Source organism: Lygodium microphyllum, chromosome 29 (assembly GCF_053477565.2).
Source record: "Lygodium microphyllum isolate KBCC chromosome 29, Lygodium_microphyllum_v1.1.10, whole genome shotgun sequence".
Taxonomy (NCBI): domain Eukaryota; kingdom Viridiplantae; phylum Streptophyta; class Polypodiopsida; order Schizaeales; family Lygodiaceae; genus Lygodium; species Lygodium microphyllum.
Genome location: NC_141163.1, coordinates 82,285,908 through 82,298,841, shown reverse-complemented (window position 1 = coordinate 82,298,841; position 12,934 = coordinate 82,285,908). Strand labels below are relative to the sequence as shown.

Below are 12,934 nucleotides of genomic sequence, written 5' to 3'. Positions count from 1 at the left end.
ATGCCAATTCAGCAATAAGTGGGAGCTAGCTATGTAGAAAGAGATTAAATCTCTGTATGCTAATGATACTTGGGATTTTATGTCGTTGCCCAAAGGAAGGAAGCCTCTTTCAAACAAATGGGTTTACAAAGTAAAGACAATTGATGGGAAACCCAAGTACAAGGCAAGACTGGTTACTAAGGGGTATGCACAGAAGGAAGGGATTGACTTCCAAGAGGTCTTCTCACCTGTTGTGAAGATGACCACTCTACGTGTGCTTTTTGCTCTCACTGTTGGTGACATTGATGAGGAAATCTACATGAAACAGCCCGAGGGCTTTGTAGTTCTTGGAAAAGAGGAGATGGTGTGTAAACTAAAACGCAGCCTGTATGGGCTGAAGCAAGCACCACGGTTGTGGTACAAAAAGTTCGACACTTTTATGCTATCTCATGGGTTTACATGTAGCCATGCAGATCATTGTTTGTACATGAAAAAGGATACAGATGGCAACCCCATCATACTTGTTTTGTATGCGGATGATATGTTGCTAGCTGGGAAGAAAAAGACTAGCTTGGACGCTTTCAAAAATCAGTTGAAATCAGCCTTCTCCATGAAAGATTTGGGGAATGCAGAGCATATTTTGGGCATGAGGATTCACAGAGATAGAATGCAGAAATTGCTATTTTATCTCAAGAAAAGTACATTGAAAAGGTACTGGACAGATTTAACATGGTTGAAGCTAAGCCTTTTGAGGTACCCTTATCTCCTTATCTTAAGCTTAGTAAAGCCAACAACCCAAAAGATGACGTGAAAGCCAATGCTATGAAGAGAGTCCCTTATGCATCAGCTTGTGGCTGTCTTATGTATGCTATGGTTGCTACTCGTCCAGACATTGGTCATGCAATGAGAGTTGTTAGCAGGTTTATGTCAAATCCTGGCAAAACACATTGGGAAGCTGTCAAGTGTATTCTTCGATACCTAAAGGGTACACAAAGAAGTTGTATTTGCTATGGGCAAGGTGCACTTGGTTTGCAGGGTCATTGTGATGCAGACATGGCAGGTGGCTTGGACACTTGTAGGTCCACTAGCGGGTAGGTCTTTACAGTTTCTGCTAGGGCCATTTCTTGGTGTTCCAGGTTGCAGATCATCGTAGCACTGAGTACTATTGAAGCTGAATACATATCAGCTATACTGAAGCTTCTAAAAAAGCTATATGGTTGAGTAGACTTGCAGAGGATCTCGGTATGTCTATGGGTACTGCAGTATTGGGATGTGATAGCCAGAGTGCTGTGTATTTGGCTAAGAATGCCATGTATCATTCACGCACAAAGCATATAGATGTGTGATATCGCTTTATCATAAAGATTCTGGAAGATGGTCTAATCACATTGACCAAAATCAAAACACAGGATAACCTTGCAGATGTTCTCACTAAAAGTCTAAGCAAAGCTCAGCATGAGCATTGCATACGACTAGTGGGAGTTGATTAGAGGCTTGCTTTGGACCTTTAAGTGGGAGGTTGTTGGGATGAAGTCTCTTTTTTCACCTCCGTGTATAGTATACACACATTATTTAGTTGTATATGTGAATGCACCCTTATGTGCCCTAAGTATAAATACATTTTATTCTTTGTGTATCTATACATTGTTGGTACACTCAAATCTATTCGTACTCTCTTCCTCTTTCTCTTCATCACTCTCACTCCTCGAACTGTTGCTCACCCCTCCAGCTGAGCTCCAATATATAGGACATCTTTGTATGCAAGGGCTGTTGAGGAGAGATCCATGTATGCAATAGTAAAAAAATCCAGTTGCGTGACTAGGTTGCTCTCTGGGTAAGAGAAGTGTATGGAGAGGGAGTCAGGGTTGTATTGCAAGGGGGGGAGGTGGTCCATGTCAATCCCAGAACCTGTGAGCCACTACTTAACTTGTGCATACCATAAGGTCTCACATCTTGTTTGAGCTAGCTGTTGAGAAGCCTCAAATTTTCTCTTGGGTAGTTGTTTTGGATTATGGCACACACTTTGTGGATAAAGATGATGGCTTGGAAGAGAGTCTCTATCATCATGGGGAATGTAGCAATCCTTGCTCTAGTGATTTCATGTGGTACTGATGGCATACCTAGCGTGACCAATGTAACAAATAGCCATCTCCATGTGCGAGACTCTTGGAAATTTCCCTGGTGGCATTGTTGCTTCAACCTAGCCAAAGTAGCATATTCTCCTTTGAGCCAATCCTTGGATGCTTACGCCATGGTGAACCTCTTTCTGATGTAGTAAAGGTGAACATTGCATGGTTTACATGAAGAGAGCACCATTAAACACACTCCAGTCTCCTATTTTGCACATCTACTTGATATTAGGATAGCTATCTACATTAGGAGATGGGGATTAGAGTTGAGGGCCATATAAGATGCACTATATGTCATGAGGATGTGAAATTTTGAGATGCTTTAATCTTGTTGATAATATTTCATTAAGTTATTAATCAAATGTATAAGATTGTTTAGCACATGTGATGCACATGGCAATTATTTCATGGTAACATGCCAAGGATCTCGAGGATGTAGCGAGTGTCAAATGCAAAAGTTGTGATAAGTTATGCTAGTTGGATTTTGGGGATCAATTGGTGTTAATTTTGACACTAGGATGGTTATTTGATCAATAAGCGTCAGTGGTGACACTAGAGACTATCATTAATTAATTAATTAATACCAGTTTAAGGGTCAACAGAGGTTTGGGACCACTTCAGGTTGCCAATGGCCTAGCCAATTTAATTGTGGATAGGAACATTTGACTTTGAGGTACTTTTTGATACTTATAAAGTTGTCAGAGAAGCATATGAGACAGACAAATTTTCTCTCTATGTTTCATTTTCAGATTGTACATATCGATGGAAAAAAGAATGTTGTGGCTGATGCATTGTCATGCAAGGCACAAATTTCAGCCGTTAGCATAGTTTATCACACTGAGGTGGATGCCATGAAAGAGCAATATGTTGTTGATTCAGACTTTGCTAATGTTTATGATCAACTTTGCAATGGCTAGATGCATGAGCACTTTATGCTAAGAGATGGATTTCTAATGATGCATGGATGACTGTGTCACAAAGTAGTTAAGACCTAGAGTTATCACTGAAAGTCATGCTTCTTCGATACAGGACACAGAGATATTGATGCCACGGTCAAGGTAGTGGAGTATTTTTTTTATTGGTCAGCTTTAAGGCATGATATAGAACAATTTGTTAGGACATGTATGTATGTCAGAAGGTAAAGGATAATAGATAAAAGATACTGGGTTTGTTGCAATCCTTGCCTATTGCAGGTATGCCTTAGTAGAGCATTGCAATGGATTTTATTTTTGAGCTTTCTAGGACAACTACAAGGACTGATGAAATATGGACTATCATTTGTAGGTTTAGCAAACAAGTCCATTTCATTCCGATAATGAAGAAAATAAAGGTTGATCTTATGGCACGATTGTTTTTGCAGCACATCTTTAAGTATCATGGTACGCTAGAGTTGATAATGAGTGATCGAGATGCACGGATGACCAATTTATTCTGGAAGGGGTGGTTTGAGAATATGGGTATCACTCTGGAATTCTCATCATCCTTTCATTCGCAGACAAATGATTAGTTTGAGGAAGCAAATTCCATAGTGTTAGATCTTTTGAGGTGCCATGTTTCAGATCACAAGATAGAGTGGGAGTAGTATTTGCCCTTGGTTGAGTTTGCTTACAACAACATAGTGCATAGTTCCATTGACAAAGCTCCATTTGAGATGGTTAAGGGTGGCAAGAAAGTACAACCTATTTTGCAAACTAAGGATAAGATCTTTCAGGTTGATCATTATGTGTAAAACTTAGATGCAGCCTATGCAAATATAAAGTATGTACTTTAGAGGTTGCAAGAAAAGCAAAAGAGGGCAATTGATCGCCACATACATGCTTTGTAGTTTGCAGAGGGTGATTATGTATTGCTGCATTTTGAAAAATTAAGGTTGAAAAAGATGAAAGTGAGAGAAAGACTGTACCTGAAGTTAAATATGATGAGATACTATGGGCCCTTTCAAGTGTTGGAGAAGATCACTGATGTACAATGTCTTTCATTTGCTAGAGGATATACAATGGCAGATATACAATGCCTTTCATGTGCTTGTTGAGGCCTTTTCATGGTGATGCGCTAGAGGATATGTCTGTTGAAATTCAGCCTAAGGTTGAGGAGCTGGATGAGATTTTGGTACCGGAGCAAATTTTGGCACAGAAGGAAAGAAAGGTCAAAGCTAAAGTTTCTAGGAGATGCTAGGCGAAATTTCAGAATTATTCACCAATGGATGCCAAATGGATGGAAGAGGATGACTTGGCAGACCATCCACAGTTGTTGCATCTTTACCTAGATGCCTTTTAGTTAGAGCGGACTTTAGTTCGGGCTCCGTTAGGTTCAACAAGGTAGGGGTCTAGAGTATTACTTGATGCTCAAGGGGGAGGTAGCACTTCTACTCCTCCAATTATGGATAACTCTCGTATGTAGTGGATCTCAGATGTATTCCGTATGCATCCAAGGTATTGTGCTAACAGTATGTTCACCATGAGGTCACTACTTAGTGTACTAGTCACTGTGAAGTGTATGCAGATGAGTATGAGTTTCACCCAGGCATTGGAACTATACTTTTGCATAAGCTTTTGATCAGTTTGGCATGCATTTTGCCTCAATTTTGAGATTTGAGAATTGTTTATGGTATGGTCACTTTTGGAATCAACTTTGCATTAGTTAGTACATTGATTGCTGGTCAGTTTGTGCAAATGAGTTTGTGATCAGTCTGGGTCACATTTACAATAATTTATGATCAGTTCTCAGATTAGCAAATGATCAATTTATGATCAGATAATGCTTAGTTTTCCATGGCTTACAGCTGGTTTCATGGAAAATAATATGTTAGTAAATGCCATTGATAGTTTCAACAATGGTTTATGTTGAAAATATGCTTTATTGTGGTTTTGAAGTTAGAACAGTTGAGAAACATTAGTTGTGGATATATCTAATTGATTTTTAGCAACAGTTGTGGATTGTTTATGCTAGTTGGAAATTTTCAGCAAGGTTTGGGGCATGTAGCATGGTTGGATTATAGTGCGCAATGTTGAGTTGTGATGTTCTATGAAAAATCCAATGTAGTATGCTTTTCCTTTGGTATAATGCAATGCAATCAAGGATGATTGCATGGATTTCATGGGGAGGTCTGTCAAGGAGACGTGAAATTTTGAGATGCTTTAATCTTGATGATAACATCTCATTAAGTTATTAATCAAATGTGCAAGGTTGTTTAGCACATGTGATGCACATGGCAGTTATTTCATGGTAACATGCCAAGGACCTTGAGGATGCATCAAAGGCAAAAGTTGTGATAAGTTATGCTAGCTGGACTTTGGGGGTTAGTTGGTGTCAATTTTGACCCTAGGATAGTTATTTGGTCAATAAGTGTCAGTGTTAACACCAAGGACTAGCATTAATTAATTAATTAATACCAGTCTAAGGGTCAACAAAGGTTTAGAAGGCTAAATAACTAAATGGTTGGGTAATGCAAAAAGATGGGTTTAGAAGGCTGCCACTTGGCAAAAATGTCCATGCAAATTGAGAAAACGTTTTTGGGGGCTAGGTCTCAGCTACTCAGTCAACTTTACAGCTTGGGGAAGAGAGAGAGAGAGAGAGAGAGAGAGAGAGAGAGAGAAAGAGTTGCTGGTCCATTTTTTGATCAGAGAACAACAATTTGCTACAGAAGACAGCCATTTGGGGCCTTCAACTAGCAGAGGACATCAAGGAGTTAGATTCGAGGGGCTGTCAACAACATTGTTGATCAGGTGATACCATTTTGGAGGTGTTTGGCAGTAGTAGGTGACAGCATTAAATGCAGTTTGGAGCAAGCAACAGGTAGAATTTAGGGTTTTCTCGCAAAGACAATCAGATTTCTCTCTCATCTTGGCTTTCTCTCACCTTGTATAACCCATTCTCACGAGATCTTAACATTTCTCAGGCATTTTGAGTAGATCTCAGCCAAATTTGGTGGACAGCAAAGAGATCTCTATTGTAAACCCTAAATTTTGTAAGGGTTTAGCAGCCACCTTGGGACCCGTGCCAATGAGAGAAGGCATCACATATTGAAATCAGCACTTGAAATTTGTGGAATTGACAGGGATTTCAGATGTCAAGCCATCCATTGTGAATTGGGGCAATATTTGGCTAGTTGGTGGTTCCATTTGTGCAATTCTTGGGTGAAAATCAATGGGCAATTGGCCCAAATTGCTTGCTAATTGTATGTATAGCAAGGGGCTTTTTGGATCAGCAAAGGAGATTGTGGAATCTCAACTTGTACTTAATCCATTAGCTATTGAAGTTAAAGAAATACTGAAAGGGGTGCCAATTTTGAGGCGAATCGGATGTCTATTGTCCAAGATTATTAAGGTAAATCATGCATTTCAATTTATGTTTATTTGCTAATTGCAGTAATTAAGTTCTTAATTAGGAAATTACCATCCTTTCTAAGAAGGAAGGCTGGTTTCACCATACATAGGTGCTTGTAAGTTAGGGGGGTTTCTATAGATGCTTATAAAGAGAGAGAGACGAAGTGGTAGTAAGACGGGATCATTCTTAAATTTTCTTGAGAGGTGAGTTAAGAGTGCTTAAAGGATCAAAGTAATTCAGGACTTGCCATGTTCTACGTGCTTGAATCACTAGCACTCTCTAGATGAGGCTAGGCACAATGTCTTGATTTCTCCTCCTACATTTTGGAAGGGCATATAAAAGCTGGTGAGGTCCCCTTATTTATTGATGACATTTTTTGGCAAGTGAGTGCACCAAGGCTGACTAAATGTAGAGTGCAGTGAGGCTGACTAAATGTAGAGTGTTGGGCCTTGAAATGATTATGGGTAGGTCTTAAAATAGGTGGTTATGATAGGTGGCTTACCTGGAGCTTTGTCTCTTCCTTGAGATGGTAGCTTACCCTTGGGAGATATAGTGCAGAGGTGGGGACTAAGCACTTTTAGGGCCAATTGTGACCCAGACTCGGGTGGTTTTCAGAGAGTCCCAGTCTCTTTTGGGTGTGGAGATCATCCCTTCAGGAGCTCACACTCTGATGTCCCCCTAGACTTGTCACATCTAATTTACTTGATGCCAGATTACCAAGAACCGTAAATCAGTATCACACTAGTCTGTGTCTTCATGATCTCTATTGTATGGAATACCTTCCAAGGTTCCTTTTTATGTTTATGTTTATGAAGGATCAGTTACATCAATAATTCATCATTCCACAATCCAAGATCAATAATTTGATATGTGAAATAGCTTGAAGTTATTGGTGGTGACATGAGAGAGTGGGATTTCTTTGAGGACGTGACTAAGCAGAGATTATTTGCTATGTTTTTGCCATGTTTAGGAAATCATTATATAAGCTTGTGGATCCAATCCATGTAACAAAATACAGCAAGATGATTTTTGAGAAGAAAGGTGGTAGATCCTTTCTAAATGGTGGTGGTTTTTGAGGAAGGTGGTAGATCCATTTAAATGTGGACTAATAAGGCCCCATTGCTTTTCATTTGTTTATCCAAAAGCCTTCTGATGCTAGTGTTTCTCTTTTCTGTGTATTTTGGCGACAATGGCTCACTTGTTGTCTGTTTGAACCAAGTAACTGGTGATATGATTTTCTTTGGCACTCGACTTTCCAAACTCACATGAACATTTCTATTAACTTGCTCAGCTTATGCACGAGTGGCCATTCCAAAGGCTTCGATCGAGATTTTGTTATTCATAACAGTTTTTAAACTGTGATTTATGCAGATACATATCAAGGGAGAAAGTGTCGAGTGCAGATGGTGATTCATTTGTTTATGAGCTTGCTGAAAAGGCTTTAGATGAAGCAGTTAAATCAAAGCTTACTGAATTCATTGCCAAGGTAAAATGTAAAGAATCAATAGTTTGTTCTTGTGCTAATTAAGTTTATGCTACCCACAAATAGTTCAATCTTTGCTGCAGATGGTCCAAAAAGATGGGGTTAGCTTGATGACTCCTTCAGGAGTCTAGAGATGTTGACATGTACCCTGGCTGTCCAACGTTCTTACTCTTCCAGCATACTTAAGAGTATTCTTTGTAAGATAGTTTTAAAATCATGAGAATGTTTAGGCCAGCCACCCTTTGGGAGGATTGTGTTGAAACAAGAGCATGGACAGATTGTCTGTCAGGTCTTCGCAGGTAACTAGCTAGCAGAAATATGTAGGACCGTCCATAAGGGTGGTGGTCATGCTGTCCATAAATATCGATGCCAACCTTGTGCGACAGCTAGCAAAACTGACTTTTTTTTTGAAATACTTGTGATGGGCGCTTAATCAAAACCCAAAAGGCTTAAAAGGGGAAAATATATACATCTGCTTGCTTTTTGGTACGTCAATGTCTGATTCAACCCAACGGCTTGTAGTCCTGAGGATGACGGCCGTAAGGCAGCAAACTATGGAAGAAATGCGATATTGCAAAAGATAAGACGAGTCACTAAGTGAAAAGTGGCGTGAGTATTCTAATGAGAGGATAGTTCGAGTTTAAATGCATTGAGACCATAGGTCTAGGGATGCGTTATCTTGATGTAATCTTTTTTTACTCCTTTTGGTAAATATAATATGCCACTCATTACAAATAAGGTTAAAATGCAACAATCATTCGAATCTAAGGCTAGCTTAACATTTGGATTTTTCTCATTTCTTAAACACGAAAAAATTACCTTTGTTGGTCTAGGTGTGAAGTAATTGATAGAGTGAAAGATAGAGTGAAAGATAATAAACAAATTAATTGATGCACAATAACTCAATCGCAAAATGAGAGATGATGTATTAATGAGAGAATGCAACACTCAAGGTGATAAAAACAAATAATGTCACATCTATGTTTTAAAGAGGCAAAAGGTATATTTTTATAATTAAAATGAAACTCCGGTGGTTTAACCATTATAGAAAACCCTAAGTGAAATCCTTAATCCTATTGTCACGTAGTGCTTAGGACACCACATACTAACTACACTTAATGATAATTTAGATATTTAGGAATCTTGGATCATGGATCGAAGGATATCAATGTGTAGCTTGTGAGATGGCCTATAAATGTCTCCATTAGAAGGGCAAGTTGATCTATGAATAATGAAAGCGGTAGGGGAAAAAAAATAAGGGTCATGGTTGCATAAGTTCATCCAAGTGGATATAGCAACATACGGTAGTTCAAAGTATGATAGATCATGGAATAAATGGAATAAGTTCAAGGCTTGTCAACAAATTGGAAACTTTGGTTGAGGAAGAGACTTTGTGATGAGATTTGCCAAATTGTCTTTGGTGGGTATATAGGACAACTTTATTTCTTTAGGTAACATTTGCTCACGAACATAATGGTAAAGAACTCTTATATGCTTTGTGCGTGTAAGAAACATTAGGTCCAAGCAATGACCAAAGCATTTTGGTTGTTAGTGTAGATAAGTGTTACCATTGAGATTGATTCTTGTTGATCTTTATGGCTCGATTCCCACTGTCGCATTAAATGGTGTAGTTTACTTCTTTTTGATAGTGGATGATTTCTCTTGGTATATGTGGGTGTACTTTCTCAAGCACAAGTTTGATATTTTCACCTATTTCAGTTGTTTGGCACACATGAAGATGTATAAGTAACTCACAAAGTCAAATACATTTCATAATAGCTATGAACATTGCTTTGTACTCTACTTTACAATTGGAAGTAGCAATTGTACTTTGTTTCTTGCTAAAACCAAGAAACAAAAGATGTATCCAAGAAGTAGTTGTCAGTATAAGAGATGAGAGAATTTGAACATTTGTTCTAATCTCCATCAAAATATCCATACAAAAAGTGAAGAATCAGCTTTATAGAAAAGGCTAAGATCTTAAGTGTCTTTAAGATATTGAAAGATATGCTTCATTGTTTGTCAATGAAGTATTGAAGGATTGTGCATGAATTTGTTAAAATGAGAGATTAAACTGGAAATTGAGTCTTGTATGATATAGATAAATTAAGCATCCAATAGCTTGTTGGTATAAAGTAGTATCAAAGGATTTGTTACCATAATCAGAAGTGAATTTGAAACTAGGCTCCAAGGGAGTAGACGTGAGCTTTTAATCCTCAAGTTGAAAGCATTGAATAAGTTGCTCAATATATTTGGATCGTGTCATGATGATGCCTCACTTAATGGTGGCAAATTGGATACTCTAGTAATAAGACTAAGATCTCTTATGGCAAAGGTTTATTGTAAAACAACCTTAAATGTTGTAATTCGACTATTATTTGTCCTAGTGACAATCATGTTAACAGTATAAAGCATAAGAATAATAAAATTAGTAAAGAGCGGCTTCAATAGGACTATTTTGAAATCCAATATATAATAGATGAGAATGGATGAGAATGTATGCGGGCATATCAAGCTCGTGGAGCGTGCTTTAAACCATAGAAAGTCTTCTTGAGATGACAAACTTTGTTTCAGAGCCTTTAATTGCAAATCTCAGATGTTAAGAAATATATATGGTCTATCCAAGTGTAGGTTGTGGACGCCTTTGATGATCCCTTTCTCATCAATGGCTATTGTCTCAAGAAGTAATTCCCTTAGTGAGATATCCATGGAGAAGTGCTGTCTTGATGTCCAATTGATGCACATTCCAATGAAGATGGGCAGCAAAGGCAATAATACTCCTGATGGTAGTAATGTGAGAGGTAGGACCAAACGTTTCTTCAAAATTGATTCCTTGTTGGGTATAGCTCTTAACAAGAAGGCTGGATTTATACTTATCAATAGGATCATTTGACTTTCTTTTAATTTCATAAATCCATTTGGTACTTATTGTATGCTTGTTATGAGACAAGTCACATAGCTTCGAAGTGTCATTTTGATGGAAGGAATGAATCTTTGCCTTCATTGCTTCCATTCAATGATAATTTGAAAAGCATCTTTATAACATAGAGGTTCTTTAGTGCATGTTATAGCCACCAATGCACGTGTAAGAAGATTACCTTGTTTCTTAAGAGCGGAGGCTCATGTGCGAGTAGCCAAAGGAAGAGGCTACTTGCAATCTCGAATAGTGTCTAGTAGCCAACGAGAAACTCTTTTAGGCTTTTGAATTTTAGTTCATGTATGCTCCAACTGACCATGGTGGATAGGGGGCTACTCATTAGACAAGGTGTCATGATGTTGTGGCTGTAAATTAGGTTGAATAGGATGTTGTATGTATTTGTAGGTGGTGGAAATGAAGGTTGAGAAGAAGGATTAGCCATGAAACCATTATGGAAAAGTGGTAGTAGGCTATCAAAGATATTTGATGCATCAATAATAGACTGTTTTTGATTGTCCAACAAGGGGTGAGAAGCATTTTTAGCAAAGATAACATATCGATTGACAATAATCTTACTTGTAGAGGGTTGATAAAGATAGTACCCTTTGCTTTTAATACTATATCCAATAAATATGCAATGAACAACCCTATCATCGAGCTTGTGACTTTTCAGAGAAGGTACATGAGCATATGCTAATGAGCCAAAAATCGTCAGATGAGAGAGAGAAGGCTTGGAGCCAGTTCGTGCGCCATAAGGAGTGATGTTGTGGAAAGCTCTTATGGGACACCTATTCAAAACATAAGTGGCACATAAAATAGCATCGAACAAAGAAGAATTGGGTAAATTCTTACTGTTGAGCATGCATCTTAGCATCTCCATGAGTGATCTATTCTTCTAGTTTTCTACTTCATTTTGTTGTGGGGAGTAAGGGATGGTACATTGATGATGAATGCCTCAAGATACAAGATACTTTGAAAATTGTTTGGAAAGATATTCACCCTCCCTATTAGTGGAAAGGGTCCGAATGTGAAAGCCACTTTGGTTCTCAACCATGGTAATAAAAGTCTTGAAGCAAGAAAAGACTTCAAACTTAGGCTTTAGTCCATATACCCAAGTAAAACATGACTTGTTATAAATAAATGTCACAAAATATAGGAATCCACCAAAGTATTTGGTATGCATAAGGCCACAAACATCATTGTGAAGGAGATGCAAAATAGACAGAGAATGAATACGATAGTCTTTAGGAAAGAAGAATCAATATATCTTACCAAGTAAACATTCTTCACAAATGTGACTCGATGGCAAGTAAATTTTTGGAAGGTCTTTGATCATATCCTCTGATTAAAGCTTTATCAATGTTCGATAGTTAATGTGGCCACACCTCTCGTACCATGAATGTGTATCATTAAAAGATTCCTTTTTTAATAAGGCACAATCAATGGGTTTTTTTAGCAAGGTATTGATCATATGTATCAAGATGATAAAGACCTCTTTAATGCGGATGCGTACCAAGACAATGGAAAAAGAAACTTGATCGTCATATACTCCACATCAAGGGCCATCAAAGATGACATGAAACCTTGATGTTGCAATGGAAAAAATGAAAATCAAATTCTTCTTGATACTGGGCATATAGAGAACATCATGCAATGTCAAAGGAGTGCCCAATATAGAGACAACCTGCACATGACCGATGCCTTTAACTATTTAAGAGGCATTGTTAGCATGCATGACTGTATCCCCTTTAGGTACATGATAGAGAGAAAAATAATGCTCGACAAGCAGCAATATGCTTAGATGCACCATTGTCGAAATACCAAGCAGAAGCTACATCCGTGAGAAAAACAAGTATCATGAACATAAGGATTATGCTGACAATGAATAAATAATGTATAATCCTTAAATTGAGAATAGTTCGGGGCCTCATGTATGAGAGTAAGATTGGAATCCTTCATCTTTTTCTCCAATGCAATGTACTTACGATATTCAGTGATGTTGTGCCCCATCTTTCAGTAATAATTACCCCTCTTACCCTTTGAAGGGTTGGACCAGTATGAAAGAGGATGGATAAGCATGGAAGAATATCTTCAATGGAA

At 38.1% G+C, this 12,934-nt stretch overlaps 1 protein-coding gene across 1 annotated transcript in view; it reads left to right on the top strand.

The window, feature by feature from the left end:
• LOC148010843 (melanoma-associated antigen G1-like protein) overlaps nucleotides 1-8,386 on the top strand; it is a 55,178-nt gene extending 46,792 nt beyond the window's left edge. Inside the window, exons 5-6 of the mRNA XM_087672045.1 lie at nucleotides 7,806-7,920; nucleotides 8,001-8,386. Of these exons, the coding sequence (XP_087528171.1) occupies nucleotides 7,806-7,920; nucleotides 8,001-8,048 (163 nt within the window). The 3' untranslated portion in view covers nucleotides 8,049-8,386. The remainder of the gene's footprint in view (nucleotides 1-7,805; nucleotides 7,921-8,000) is intronic.
• Nucleotides 8,387-12,934: the final 4,548 nt, after the last annotated feature.